The sequence below is a fragment of the Myripristis murdjan genome, chromosome 1 (genome assembly GCF_902150065.1).
Source record: "Myripristis murdjan chromosome 1, fMyrMur1.1, whole genome shotgun sequence".
Lineage (NCBI taxonomy): Eukaryota > Metazoa > Chordata > Actinopteri > Holocentriformes > Holocentridae > Myripristis > Myripristis murdjan.
In genome coordinates this window covers 38617124-38632203 of record NC_043980.1, presented here as the reverse complement: position 1 = coordinate 38632203, position 15080 = coordinate 38617124, and the positions used below count along the sequence as shown (strand labels likewise).

Below are 15080 nucleotides of genomic sequence, written 5' to 3'. Positions count from 1 at the left end.
TAATACACAGTATAACATCATTCTCAAATTCAGTCATCTCGTTCCTTCACCATACAGCTGTTTGAATGTGTTGCATGTATGGTCTTGGATTGAGCAGTAGAATGTGCGTCCTGCCTGCTTTACCAAACACAGTGGGACTTGATGTGCTGTAACTCATATCCTGGTGTCCTGTTTGCCTTCCTGCTCACTCATCTGTTCATTAGCCATGAATCTCAATGAGTTTGCGAGGCCTCGAGTCCCTTAGTGCTCGTCACTTGTCGCGTCTACACTGACCGTAGTGAAACAGTTGCTCAACAGGTGTGTGGCAGTTATTAAGGCTGTGGCAGTGCAAACCAAATATTTGGCAAAGGGGCAGGTATGATAAGACAGCTAACCCAGCAGAACACTGCAGCATGGTGCAGTTGTGTTCATGTTGTCACTACATTTGAGAGTGGTGGACTTTAGTGCAGGAACAAGCCCTCAAAAAGGGGCCTTAGTGTTTTGCGATACCCTCACGTGAGGCTGAACAAACCGTGTTTTCTTTAAGTTTTCCTTAAGTAAGTTTTCTTTTTGCTGCAAAAGTTATTAAAATCATCTATGAAGTGATTCACCAAATAAGCAAAAAAGTGAAAAAAAGCAATGAAAAATGAGACCATTGTAGTGTGAATTGGCTAATTTTATGTGTTATTTTCTGTGCTTATTCCGTTTAGCCTCTAATATGATATGGTGCCAAGTGGTCACGCCTGGCTAAAAGATTAACGCTCAGCTACAACAGAAATATGTCACTTTGAGTTGCTCTGCTTATTGGTACAGAACCAAGAAGACACCAAGAAGTGCAGATGCTCTGTAGTCAGACTCCAAGCGTCCAGAGTGGCTGGCTCTTTGCAGGCCCTTGCCTCGTCTGGTCTAACGTTGTGCTCTGATGTTTTTGCTCCACTCTTAGGTGTGAACGTAGCTTGTAATCCCCAGCAAAACTGATCACAACAAGCTTCTCTCTGCATAGAAGGAGCTTTACATTCTCACTGTTTCATGATGTTTCTACATCCAATAATGATAATTAAAAACATTTGTAGATTTTAGTTTGCCATCTCTTTCTAATAGCTCCTTTTTGTACTGGAGCCTGTGGTATGTATGCTGACGAGCTTGTTTAATGTGGACATTATTTGTGTGTGTGTGTGTGTGTGTGTGTGTGTGTGTGTGTGTGTGTGTGTGTGTGTGTGTGTAGTTGTTCCGTATCAATGAGGCCAACCAGTTGATGCAGTACGACCAGTGCTTGACCAGGGGATCTGATAACTCAGCTGTCATCATTACTCACTGTGACCTGAACCAGCACACTGAATGGAAATACTTCAAGGTGAGCTACACACACCTGAAGACTGGTTAGACGTCCCTTGTCACTCAGAGTCCCAGTAAAATCTCCTTTTATTTAACCACTTTTACTTTGCTACATAAAAGAGGGCAAATAGAAAAATGATTAGATGTCTGTACCATTTAACAAAATGAAAAAAGCTTTCAAAGCTTTTTTTTCATGGACCTGTCCCTTCAAACTGAGCTGCTGTTGGTTGGCTCTTGTGAGTGACCCTGTGTCTGTCTGTCTGTCTGTCCTCCTCTGTCCCTGCAGGAGCTGCATCGGTTCACTCATGTGCCAACAGGTAAATGTCTGTTTCATTTCTCACACACCAAGTAAACACAATCTAGTCTTTAACTTAACTTAAAGAACTTTTTATCAAAAATTGTATTGCAAGTTAGGCTATCATTTATTTTGTGGTAAAATTGCAGGGATTGCACATAATGGAAAAAAATGTTGGTTCTTTTAAACACCTGGGGTCTGCACTCATTTTGCGTATTAAACGCCCACCCAAATAATCCGTTTTCTGTCAAAATAAGAGAGCTAGCTAACGTTAGAAAAAAGGGTGTACTGTAATCTTAAATCGACCGACTAATTCTTATTTTGACACAATGTCAGAGGGAACGTCTGTGTAAAATAAATAAAGGCCTTCAGTGAATAGCCGCCTGGCTCTTTTAAATGCCTGGGGTCCAAGTTGATTTTTGCGTATTAAACGCCCGGGCTATTAACTTTTAGGTGCCTTTACCTTCCTACACCTGTAGAGTCAGGAAACTGATAGGGATCCACCAAAAAAATGGGAATATGGCATCTTTTTCGTGCTCCTCTTTCTGTCTCACAAAACTAGTTGCACACTAGTTGTGCGGCGCGCGCCTGCAGGCCTGCATTTGGTGGTGTGTAGGTATATGTTTTTGTCCCAGTGTTTGCAGTGCAGGCAACCACTTGAAACATTTTCAAAATCTCAGTATGGCCACGTGCAATATGCAAATCACAAGAGGTGTAATGTTTTTTGAGAAAGGTAAAACGTGTGACAAAACATCATGGTAAATAGTCTTATGGTGCTGCAGAGACCCCCCGGCCTACAAACTGTATTTTCCAGATGTAAGAAATCATGTTTGTTTGGTACAGACCCCAGCAAAAATCACACCATCATCATTTTAACAGTTTTTACAGAGAACATTGAAATTATAATGCAAATATTATTATTCCTACTAAAATCATCAATCATGCCGCAGTTGCTATATCTGTAAAATTAATCTCAATATGATTTTTTTTTACCATATCATTCAGCCCTGAAAGAAACCTGTGAGAGGGGTTATTATTGCATGTTTATATGGACAGTAGCAAACATGCAAATATGTGTTGAGCACAGATTTTTGTTTGTTCAAATGAATCATTTTTGGCTTGCATGTAATTTCTCTTCAAAATATAATTTATGTGCTTGTAAAATCTTTTTCTGTGCTCAGAATCTCCCATTGCCTGCTCAGGCATGAGGCACAAATATGACACCACAAGTTCCTATCTTATCAACTTGTGTTGTCGGGCTGCATATTTGTGTAAGAACCCGACCTGAGCCTGGGAGTTTTCTTGTTCTCCATCATGAGGTTACAGTTACCGCCTGAAATAGCCTACATGTTGCCTTCACTGCCTTCACGTAAACTCCAGTACTACACAGGAAGTTGCCCAGAATAGACAGTAGGTCCATCATTTTTATTTATTTTACGCTAGAGTTTCACTAAAATAATGCTGACGTGACAAAAGCCAACCCGAACAAATTTACAACTTTTTTTTTGTCTGAACTCGGTCCGACCCAGGTTTCCACTCTGTTATTTCTGCAGGGCTGTGACAGCTTTCCACAGTTTGCATACGATTGCTTTTTCTCAGTGCATTTTAGTGTGTAGTTGAGTTGCAGCAGAAGCAGCTGTAGTGCCAGTAGGCGTACTGACGTGTGTTGTTTTGCACAGGGAAATGTCTGGACCGCTCGGATCTGCTCCATAAAGTTTTCATCTCGGACTGCGACACCAGTAAAACCACGCAGAAATGGGAGATGAACAATATCGTGGCTGTATGAAGACCGGAACGCCGCAGCACAAATCAAACCACTCCGAGTGTGGAGAAGAACATGGTGGCCGTATGAGGATATATACACTGACAAATAGACTAATAAATCCATCCATACAGGGGTTAGACCAATATGTTGCCAACGTATGAAGCTGATATTGGCGTGTTATTCAAAATCAGACATGATGGAGGTGGATGATGAATACTCTGCAGCTTCAGGAGTGTCAGTCTCTTAAACATGCCATGAATTGTGGGTCTGGTGGAGACCAGTGCCCCGTGACGGTCTAAATGCTTTTTGAAAACCTTTTCCACCAGGACAAGAAAGATGATCTAGTTATGATCTTTCTAATTCTTTGGCAAGGAATTAATCCAAGTTAAACACCAATATGGGTCTTAAAAACCCAGTATGATTCGGTCAAACCCTAATCCATAAAGATGTAGAGGCACATCTGCACTCCAGATGCCAGAGCCACTGGTTGGTAACTGTGAACTGGAAACCAGTCGGACTCCTCCTCACTGACTTGACTGTGTGTCGTTGCTGGTGACTGTGTTTACATGGCATCTCTCTGTCTGTCTCTCTCTTTCTCTCCATTGTTTCTTTTGGTCTCTCAGGTCTTTTCTAAACCAGTCAGTTGATTTAGGGATTAATCAATCACATTGGCTCTTTCAGTATTTAACAGCCATGCTATTATAAGGAATTTTCAATCAGTTGTTAGCCAGTGTTAGCTCATTTACCAAAGAGTCCTTTTTACCAGTGGAGGATTCGCTCATTATCTTTGTGTTCAACCAATCAGACTACTTTTCTTCATGATCTGTGCAGTGGCTAGCATGACGCTGACTTTTGCCTGGCTTAAAAGCAACAGTTCACCCCAAAAATGAAAGTTCAGCCAGTATGCGGTCATGTCAGCCGAAGCTCCGCTGAATGCGTCATGGTAAAATACAGGATCGAGTTTCCTCGGCACATACTCAGCAGCCTGAAGGAGACACCTTGACATTTTCAATCTGACTCGTTTTTCTTGCTTGCCACGAGATGACAAGTTATGATTGTTAGTGTCTCTTATTTAAATCAGCAGCCAGCACCCTCTTGAGGCCTCTCGAGCTTGTGATAGGAATGTCGAAGGCTGACTTTTTTGGGGTTAAAAGAAATGCCAAAGCAGACGGGTTTTTCTGCAACCCTGTGACAAAGACCTGGCCAAGAAAAATATTGGAAATGTAAAAGGTGTCCCTTGAGGTTAAACTTCCAGCGGAGGACCAAACAAGCACTCTTTTTGTCGTCCTGTGGTAAAACCGTGCGTAGACTCCATCAGTTCCATTCCCAGCGCGCCCTTTGTTTGAAACCTTGTGTTTTTTGTGTCCCTCCCTGAATCAATTTCACTCGACTGCAGAAACATAATGGCACAAGCAACAGCGACTCATTCACTGCTTATGTTGAATAACCACTCGGCACTGAAGTTGCCTCAGTTCCACTGGTGTCGGATGACATCAAAGTTTCGCTGACTGACATTTACCTCTATCAGATCCCACCGGCCTCAGTTCATCCTCATGGACTTCACAGACGCGAGCTGCACGGAAATCAGTCCCATCCTAACACTGACCGCTTCTTGAGAAACTGAACTGTTGTTTGTGGAGAGCACAAAGGAAAACTGACAGAGTTACTAACTGCCTGCCTTACTGACCGTCTTATCAACTCCTTCAGTAGCTGACCAACTGACTGTGACTCATTAACTGCCTGACTGACTGACAGGATGAAAAGGAAAATCAAATCAAAACAAAGGGGTGTTGGGATTTTTATGAATTTTCTCAAAGGTGGGGCAGGATGTATGAATATGAATTTTGGTGGGGGGAAAAAAAAACAACAAATGAAGAAAATGTGACTTTTTTTGTTTGTTTTCTGCCAGGGAATCTGATGTGGTGTATGGATGATCATGTATGCAATGTTTTGTATGATGTAAATAGATTTCTTAAGATGATAATGAGCATTTTGTGAAGGGCCTGGACTGATGTAAATATCTAAGTTATCGCAGAGATTTAATTATATGGGCTGAACAGTGGGAGACCCAGGAAATAAAAAAAACCCTGCTTTTTACTATGATTGCTTTGCTCTGTCTGTGCACACTTATTATTTGTTTGTGCTCTACATAAAGCAAGCAGCCAATGAGGGTAAAGTGACAATAATGATAAAAACATGACACATTCATAGTACCCAAATATTCTACAGAAAGTACACTACCTCAAGTTACTGGTACAAAAATTTCCCCACACAAAAGTACAATTTAAAAAAAAAAAAAAAAGTTCTGAGCAAAAGGTTTATATTTTGAAAAGTGTGTTCAGTGTAGAGTTACCTGCACACAAAAAACAGGAGGGCCTCAAAAACAAGTTGTGATGCTGAGATTTGATTTGATTATTGCAGTGAAAAATATGACGGCATATCAGTGCCACTGTAGGGAGAAAATGAAATTATGGTGCTGAGAAAAAAAAAAATTCTGAGATTAATTTCGGACATTTATGAGGAAAAAAAAAACCCTTCCCAGACTAAAGTGGTAAATTTATGAGAGAAAAATTCTGAGATTATAGTCAATTTGTGAAAAAAAAAAAAATCTGAGATTTAAGTCGTAAATCCATGAGAAAAAAAATCAATTCTGAGATTATAAAGTCACAAATTGACAAGAAAAAACTTTCTTCTCCTGTGGGATTCAGTCAGAAGGAAATCCTGCTGGTTTGAGCCCAGAATCCCAATCTTCTTCTCAGCATCTGGACTCTGAAGAGACGTTGCTGTGACTTGGGATTCAGAAGAAAACAATATTGTGATTCTGGGCTCAAATCAGCAGGATGTCCTTGTTCCTAAATCCCATGTCAAAGTAGAATTTGATGAGGTGTTCAGCTGCAGGCCTGAGACACAGCGAGCAGCAGCGTCTGCAGAGTGAGGCTGACCCAACCTCACACAAGTCAACACATGTGGCCTCCCTCCCAGCCGCTCATGCTGGCCTGTGTTACTGAAGACCTCAGTCTATTCTTTAAGAGAGGAGAGGGCGGCAGAGTTATCCTCCACCCTGTTATCAGAGCCCAACAGCACCGTGACTCCTGCCCTTTTCACATTTTATCATCTGGGTTTGGATCCAAGAGACACAGAGTGGCAGTTTTGATCTGGTGCATTCCAAATATTTTAATCAAGTAAGAAAAGATGTCATCCCACATATTGCATGTTTTATCACTTCTGTACAACATATGCATCAGAGGTCCTACCTTTCTCCTGCATCTCCAACATAGAGCACCAGTCCTCTTCTGGGATCTCCTGCTCCAGATCCTTTTGCCACCTTAGTTTTAGATAGATAGATAGATAGATAGATACTTTATTCATCCCGCAGGAAATTTGCAGTTTTTCAGCAGTATCCACAGATTACAGATTAAATAAATAAAAAATAAAAAATAAAGAATAAGATCTAAGTACAACAGAATAAGATCTAAGTACAACCCAGTGTGCAAAAAGCAATGTACAAAAAAAAAAAAAGGCCATCCTTTCTGAGTTTTTCTCATAAATTTGTGACCTTAAAATCTCAGGATTTGAATTTTTGTCTCATAAATCTGTGTTTTCTCATAAATTTTATTACTTTAATCTTGTAAATTCTGAGTTTTCTTTTTTTTTTCACATCTACAATGGCCCTAAAAAGTGAAGGTGAAAAAAATGAAAGCAAACATTCCTGTCTGTGGGGACAGTGCTGTGACAGAGACACTCACCCACGTCATCACCACCTGGTCAGTGACTTTCATTTGCAGTCACTAAACAACATAAAACAATCAATAGTTTGGTTTTAGAATTTGTTTATTACTGTTTTTAATAATACACTGTTTTATAGATGAAGCGTACATTTTGTTTGAGGTTGTTTAGTCACATTGCTAATTGGTTAAGTTATATGAATTCATTTCTCTTTGTCTTTGAGTTATTTGAACCCTATTCAGTGGAGTTGTGTTTTGACCTTTAAGAAGGGCGCTGTAATTCTTGGGACCATGCTGCCCTCTAGTGGGGAAATCAGATTACTGCAGTCTAGTTGAGGACTGGGACTCCATCCTCCCTCCTATTGATGCTAGTAAACATACTGAAGATGTCTCACGCAATTCAGACATTCAGCGAGATTTACTATTAGATTGACAGCTCCAGTAGATTCAAGATTTGCTTATTTCATTATTCCAGATGGAACTGTTTCCTTTGCCTTAGCATTATTAGAGAGGGCCACTTTACACTTGTTTCAGGAATAATTCAATATCATATCGTCTCATACAACATCATGCAATACAATACAAGACATGGCATAATGCATTACATGACATTACGTTAGATGTCCAGAGAGCTGTGTAACGAGCTGTCGTGCTCGTTCGCAATTGGCTGACGATTACAACAACAGATGACGCAAACCCGGAAGTTCACTCCGCTGTATTTTCGTTTCGTCAGCCAGGTGGGACAGGGGGTTTGGGGCTGCACACAGCGGACACAGGACAGACACAGGACAGAGACACGGACATGAAGCTCTTCTGTTCGCTGCTGCTGCTCTTCCTGTCGGCGGGCAGCGGCCACAGCTGGAATGAAGGTCGGTGTGTGTGTTCCGTCGTGTCCGGCTGTTTGTCAGACCGTCGCTGCTCTCTCTCTCTCTCTCTCTCTCTCTCCCTCTCTCCCTCCGTGTGTGTGTGTGTGTGTGTGTGTGTGTGTGTGTACACTTGAGCAGAAGTTAGCACGGTGTTAGAGCCGCTGTCCGTGACGCAGAATAAAAACAGCACTTCCGGTGTCACCTGGTGTCGAGCAGAAGTTGTACTGCAGCTGTGGAGCGCGTGCAGGAAGAGCACGGTCTCCACTACTGGCCTCAGTCAGGGCTTCAGACTGACCCCGCGTTCCAAATCGCATACTTATACTTTTTACTTTTAGTATGTACTGCAGCTGCCCTTAAAAAGTATGTAGTTTAGTATGTATTGGGACATACTAATTCTTTTTTTCCCTACTAAATAGTATGGTAGTATGGGTATTGGAACGTAGGGTAACTTTTTCACAGGTAGCACTGGTGCCACCTAGCTTTTCATTTAGTAGCACCAAAAGAAATTAGGTAGCACCATATTTTTCTTTGTATAGCGTGTTATTAATGCATGACCTTATCATGTTGATGAAATGTAAAGATTAAAAATGACCCAAACTTGTCTGCAAAATATTTTAATTTGAACTTTACGTTTCTCTGCAGCAGCAGTACAAAATAGATCATCTTCTTCATATAAACAAAACATAAAAATGAAAGTAGGGATGTCCCGATCACGTTTTTTGCCCCTGAGTCCGAGTCCGAGTCATTTGATTTTGAGTATCTGCCGATACCGAGTCCCAATCCAATACTTCTATAAAACCAGGAAATGATATGTTATTAACGATTGAACAAAAATGACAAGAGGATGCATCAGTAATTATTTCACCTGAGGGTTGACAGAGTACTTTTTACAGTAACAATGTAAATTACTTATCAAACAGACCTAACAATTCAGCTACCAATGAAAGAGCAGTAGTATGCCTGTGATAACATAGATTGAAAAATAAGCCGAAGTGAAACCTCTTCTTTGAATAGACAAGCTAAGCCAGTGTGCTGCTGTTAGCCAGTGAAAATATAGCGGAGTGGCACCTCTTCGCTTCGCTACACAATCTATGTCAGTGCGCTGCTGTAACTGGAGAGTTTCTTTGCCTTTTCGACTCGGTTTCCGAGTCCAAAATTCGCTTGTCGCTTCCCTATTTTCAGACCCTCCAGCATCAACAGCCTCCTCTGACACATTCTTTTTCTTAAAATAATCAATGATAGACCGCTTCATCTTCTTTGTTTAGTTTTTTTTAGCGGGATGGTGATCATTCAGTGAGCGCGCTGCGTGTACGCGCGCGTGCACGTCTGTGCACGTCACGCATTAAGACAGACAGGCAGGCAGAGACAGGGAGCGAGAGAGAGGAGAGATAGGAGTCGCAGGAATGAGCCAGAAAGTAGCCTAATATTTTTATTATCAACCACAACCATTACTGCACTAGCATAGCCACGGGAGTGATGAGAGAAAAAAAATGTTTTTTTTTTTTCACTCGTCCTCCTGCAAGTAGCACCGGCGCGACCTAATTAAATTTTAACTTGCACCTTAAAAAAATTAGGTCGCATATGCGACCTAATGGGTCGCACACTGGAGCCCTGGCCTCAGTGTCAGAGCAGCTGGTATTTTTGTAACTGAATCGATTTAAAGTGAAGATGTTGTATCACTGTTTCAGGCACGTTATGCTAGGCTGTCAGCAAGGGGACTGAATAGTGCTCCGGATTAGGCTAACATTTGGCCTTTCTGCTAATCCCATGCAGTTTGGGCCACAAACCCTGCAGTCCACATGTGCTCTTGTGGCCTGTTGTAAAATGGTGTGTTTGTGCAGACTGGGGCCTAAACAGTCTTGGAGTTGCATCAGTTGGGTTGGAGCCCAGTTTTATTCATGTGTGGTGACGTCAGCCCCCAGAGACTATGAAAGCCTCATGAAACTTTACATCCACAAACTAGATGAGAATTCAAAACAACAAAATTGCAGTAAAATGTAATATTCAATCACAGTACATGTAGAACTGTCACCTGAGTATTGTGATAGCATTGAATCTGGTGATAAGTGTATCATCCCAGGCCTACAGTACAAGTACATACAAGATGCAGTATGTGCAAGGCTGTCAAAAGTGAAACACACACCAGATCAGTGTGTACTGGCTGTCATTTCTCTGGAAGCCTTGTCCTGATGTTTAACTGAAGTTGAGTGGTTACTCTGAAGTCCACTGGGGGCGCTGGCTGGTGGGGTTAAACCGTCTGCTGTGGTTGTGTGCGTCTTCTCTCCAAAGCCCAGGCAGGCGTGCTCTACGTGTAATGTGTAGAAAGTGACCACAAGCCTCTCCTCCCTGTTGCCACTCCAGGCAGCGTGCTGCTGCGGGACGTCCAGGCGCTGACGCTGCACAGGGGTCGCTACACCACGGCGAGGCGCTCCAGCCCCGTGCCTCAGCTGCAGTGTGTTGGAGGCTCGGCCGGGTGCAAGGCCTTCGCCCCCGACGTGGTCCAGTGTCAGAACAAGGGCTGGGATGGAGTGGATGTGCAGGTGAGCTGTCGGGGTGGGAATCACTGGAAGTACCATACTGTCACTCTAATTTACCAGAACAACAACACAATCAGCACACAGGCCACTCTGTGATAGGCAGTATACTGACTCAGCCATCATTAGACAATCAGCTGGGACACATCATAACAATATCTGTACCTGAAGAAGAAAATTCCCCTGGAAAAGGCGCCATAATTTTCCGGTGAGCAGGAGCCAGTCGTGTGTGACAAGTGTGTCAATAATGAATCACAAGAGGAAGAATCGTGATATATGGAATTATTGATTTATTGCTGAACCTGTGTATGGATATGATGTTGATATCATGATGTGTAGATAGTGTAGGTAGACCTTTATTGTGATGGCAACAAGTACAGCAAAATTGGATGGTAATCTTTCAATGCTAAAAAACAATCTGAGATTTGGGATATTGTAATGTTGTGATGTGTTTTCCTGCTTTTAAAGGCTGCATGACAGGAAAGTGTCATGCAGCAGATGTCATTTTCTCATCTTACCCGGCTGTTCTGTTAAGTGCCTTTCCCCATTTAGTTATTACATAGGCATTACTGATGATTATTTATCCAAAATCAGTAGAGTTCAGGAGAATTATAGAATGCATGCGGAGGTGCACTGAAGCTGTCCCGGTGCCTCATGGTGGCCCAGCACCTTACTAACACTCGTTATATTGCGTTCCCGTTTGTGCCATGCAGGTGAGCAGTAACAGTGTGTGAACTGTTCACCCTTGGTAATCAGAAGAAAGGTTTGGATGAAGTGTGTGTTGTGCCTCCACAGTGGGAGTGTAAGACGGATATGGACAACGCGTACCGGTTCGGCCGCATCGAGGTGAGCTGCGAGGGCTTCAGCCATCCTGATGACCCCTACGTCCTGAAGGGCTCCTGCGGGCTGGAGTACACGCTGGAGCTGACCGAGGAGGGCCGCTCGAGGACGTGGAGTTCCCACTTTGGATCCGACGGATTAGGAGGTAGGAGGATGAACAGATGAGGTCGGACAGGTGCTGGCTCTCTGCATGTGACCCACACTGTGTGTTCACAGTGCCAGCACTGATGAGTCACTACACTTTACCACTGACTCCAGCTTGGATGAAACCATGCTGACCTATCTGAGAAAGGAAACACACAAGCCATACACTTTCCTACAGAAGCTGAAAGCGGCCGTGGTCACAGGTCACGATGTCAGTCTGGGAGAGAAACACAGCTTTATTTGAAGGGGCAGTTGGGTGAGAGAGGATGTTTACAGATTTGTGAAGGTTTGGTTGACATTTGGATTTCCACCCACCACCGCAGAATGATGTCACCGTTTAATATTCTCTGTTTAACAGGAAGTCAGTCAAGGAAGGTCATTTCATGTATCTACAAAATCAACCTGTTTCTCCTCTTTAGGTTTTGGACAATTTGCCTCCAGTTTCTTCAGCGGTTTCTCTGGCAACAAGCACCATCATCATCAGCAGCAGCAGCAGCAGCAGCAGCAGCAGCAGAGGCGTCAGAGCTCGTTCCCCTCGAGCGGGGAAGACTCAGGAAGCCTGCTGGTGGTGGTGCTGCTGCTGCTGCTGGCCTACGGCGTCTACAAGCTGTTCCTCAGCGGGAACACAGACCAGGGCGGGCAAGACAGCGGACAGGCAGGTTACCCTGGAGACAATCACCAAGGTTACGCTGGGGGACCCCCGCCACCTGGATTCAAACCTGATTTTACAAGTGAGTCGTAGAGAATGCAGATGCAGAGCACCGTCGATACGCAAATATTTCAGTTTCAGAACTCAAATACAAAATAAAATGGTAACAGCTAAACAGATAGCTGTTACTACATGGCTATGCTGTACACTCGATTCTGATTGGTCATATAAGGCCATATAACTAGCTGCCTGCCTGTTAGAAACTTTGCTACTTGGCGACCTTGATGTGGGAACAGGACAGCTGGCCTGTGGAGGAGCATAACCTGATCTGAGGTGCTCTCCTACTGAAAAATGCCAAGCTGACACTGTTGCCTCAGTGTTGGCTCACTGTAGCTAATCCCTCACTTATCAGCTCCAGTTACTGTGTGAACAGTTGTGTTTGTGCCGCTGATCACATGATCCGGGTTCCTGTCCAGGCTACGGCGGTGCCAACCCGGGCTACGCCGGTGCCAACCCGGGCTACGCCGGTGCCAACCCGGGCTACGCCGGTGCCAACCCGGGCTACGGCTTCCACAGTGACTACACCTATGGCCAGCGGCACCCAGGGGCCCACGCTACACAGGGGACAGGAGGTGGCTTCTGGACAGGCATGGGGACAGGAGGGATGCTGGGATATCTGTTTGGTCGCCAGAGGTTGGTGGCACTCCAGTCTGTTATTTTATACATCTGTGAAAACTAAATCCTTGGCCTATGACCGTGACAGTTCCATTTGGGGTGTGTGTGTGTGTGTGTGTGTTTTGCAGGAACCAGCCCCCCAGTTACGCTCAGAGCCATTACACTGACAGCAGCCCCCGTCCTGGCAGAGGGTCCAGCTCCAGCTCTGGCACACGCACTGCATCAGGTACACTGAGCGGCTGGCTGCTCTGACACGTCAGCACACAGCTCAGCCACCATTACCAGCCCCTTCTTTAAAAAAAAAAAAAAAAAAAAAAAAAAAAAAAGAAAAGCCTGTCCGTCTTGGCATTTCACATTCCAAGAGTTGTTTCAAGAGCTACTTAAAGATCGATTGCAGGCGTCATTTATCAGCATTTATGTCTGTTCAAGATGTTGAATGTTGAATTAAAAAAAACAGTTGCAATTTCAAATCATGCCTAGCATTTGTTTGAAAGGATGTTCACATTTAAAAGGAAAAACACCTTATAATCCAGTTTGACTCGATAAAAAAGGCCAAGTGATGTTCCACCTTATCCATAGCCTACAACAATAACCTGTGGATTTTGTAGATGTAGATTTTTACATGCATGTCTCAGTATCACAGCTTTTGCTCACATTTTTGTACATTTCATCTTTGCAACTTTGTGAATGAGAGCTGATGAAGGTTGTAAATTAGACATGTAATATATGTTCATCATTTAGCATACCTTATGCATATATTTTCCCAATGTCATTGTGAGTGTCTGCACCAAAACGTGAAATCTCACAGCTCATGAAATGAATGAAACAGCTGCTCCTAAAGATGAGGCTCTGTATCAGAAGTGCCTCTCCAGGTGAATAGCAGAGATGAATACCATACAGTGCAGACTGGGGCTTACCTGATCTCTGATGGAACAGTCACTGTCATGAAATTGTCTTGAAAAGCCAGAGTGGAAGCAGTTGTGCTGTTTGTGTTGTCAGGTTTTGGAGGAACAAAGAGAAGATAGAGGCTGTGGAAAGCGGAGGGGATCTCTTGAGCTCATCAGGGGCCCAGCAGACCAGACAGGCCCGCCTCCTTCCTCAGCTGGAGCGCCAAGTTTGCATTCATGTAGAAAGCAGATGAGCTCCACCTCTTTCCTCTTGGCTTGTCAGAAACGTCAAAAACATGGATGAAGGCCATCAGTTAATGTGAAGGTTCAGCAGCTCAACAGTTTCATAACTTTGCTAATCACTTATACAAGTAGAGATTTTCTGATCAACTACTGATGGAGTGCACTTGATTTTCATGAATGCATAATTTTCTCTTTTGTTTTTTAAGTCTTTTGTGTTGTTGCTTTCATCTCATTGCAAAAAAAATGTCACTTTCCCCAATTTTGCAGGAAAAATTCAATGGCTTCCATGGCAACGCCTTGTAATGCAGTACAAATGTGTAAAATTGAACTCAAGTCATGTGATACAATAGTAGGGCTGGGAAATGTGGACAAAATCAAATATCATGATGTCTTTGACCAAATACCTTGACACTGATATTTTGATGATATTGTAAGGATGACTACTGGTGCTTTCATAAGATATTTACATAAGAGACTTTTGCTACACAATCTTTAGTGATGTGAATATGATGACCGAGCAGGTAGAGACAAATAGAACTCGAACAGTCTAATAAGTTCAGAAAACTGCAACTTTCTTACTGTAATGCAGCCTTTAAAACCAGGAACACAACACTTACACCATAGCACAACATTACAATACCTGAAATCCCAGATGATATCTAGTTTCATATCATGAGATTGATATCGATATATTGCCCAGCCCTAAATAAGTGTGGACAACTGAGCTGCCCTCTCTGTTTGACCCTGTCCTGATCCAGCCTCTGGCCAGCTCGCCAGATATTTACCAAGTTAGTTTGTGTGAATGATTGTGGTTTTCTGTGAAAACCACACCTGCAAACTTTCTTCAACCATCTGTCGAAGCTTAAACAAAAAACCTGCCCAGTGCAGCTCATGGACAGAGCAGCTGTTATTTAAAAATTTTGATAAATGCAGCCAGCTTTTTTTTTTTTTTTTTTACCCTTTTATGTTTAAAACTGTTTTATTCAAAACTTCAACATATTGAACCATATTTTGTGTTTTAAAGTGCATATGTTTTATTTTGATGGTATGATGTGTGATATTTTAGTAACTGTTAATAAATATTGAAGTATATTACTCTTCACACTGGGTGGTTGCTAAGCTGGCCTGCAGTGGAACAACGGA

At 42.9% G+C, this 15080-nt stretch overlaps 2 protein-coding genes across 5 annotated transcripts in view; both read left to right on the top strand.

Moving 5' to 3' along the window:
• The window catches only part of galnt7 (UDP-N-acetyl-alpha-D-galactosamine: polypeptide N-acetylgalactosaminyltransferase 7), a 28335-nt gene extending 22864 nt beyond the window's left edge, over positions 1–5471 (top strand). For both annotated transcript variants that reach the window (XM_030053348.1, XM_030053340.1), the window contains exons 13-15: positions 1205–1333; positions 1601–1631; positions 3289–5471. In XM_030053348.1, coding sequence (XP_029909208.1) covers positions 1205–1333; positions 1601–1631; positions 3289–3395 — 267 coding nt within the window. In that variant the 3' untranslated portion in view covers positions 3396–5471. The remainder of the gene's footprint in view (positions 1–1204; positions 1334–1600; positions 1632–3288) is intronic.
• Positions 5472–7802: 2331 nt separating this feature from the next.
• Positions 7803–14465, top strand: saraf (store-operated calcium entry-associated regulatory factor). Of its 3 annotated transcripts, none has more exons than XM_030054193.1 (7): positions 7803–7968; positions 10327–10505; positions 11295–11484; positions 11903–12213; positions 12650–12825; positions 12936–13033; positions 13807–14465. In XM_030054193.1, exons 1-7 carry the CDS (start codon positions 7902–7904, stop codon positions 13830–13832), a joined length of 1047 nt encoding a protein of 348 aa, XP_029910053.1. In that variant the 5' UTR covers positions 7803–7901; the 3' UTR covers positions 13833–14465. The 3 variants fall into 3 exon arrangements, with proteins under 3 accessions (XP_029910053.1, XP_029910045.1, XP_029910037.1); XM_030054185.1 differs by having other exon boundaries at positions 11903–12214; positions 12630–12825; XM_030054177.1 differs by having other exon boundaries at positions 11903–12214; positions 12609–12825.
• The last annotated feature ends 615 nt before the right edge of the window (positions 14466–15080 follow it).

Coding starts and splice junctions, on each gene's coding strand:
- saraf (XM_030054177.1), top strand. CDS start 7,902: ATGAAGCTCTTCTGTTCGCTGCTGCTGCTCTTCCTGTCGGCGGGCAGC. Junction 10,506..11,294: donor GGGATGGAGTGGATGTGCAG/GTGAGCTGTCGG, acceptor GTGCCTCCACAG/TGGGAGTGTAAGACGGATAT. Junction 12,826..12,935: donor TATCTGTTTGGTCGCCAGAG/GTTGGTGGCACT, acceptor TGTGTTTTGCAG/GAACCAGCCCCCCAGTTACG.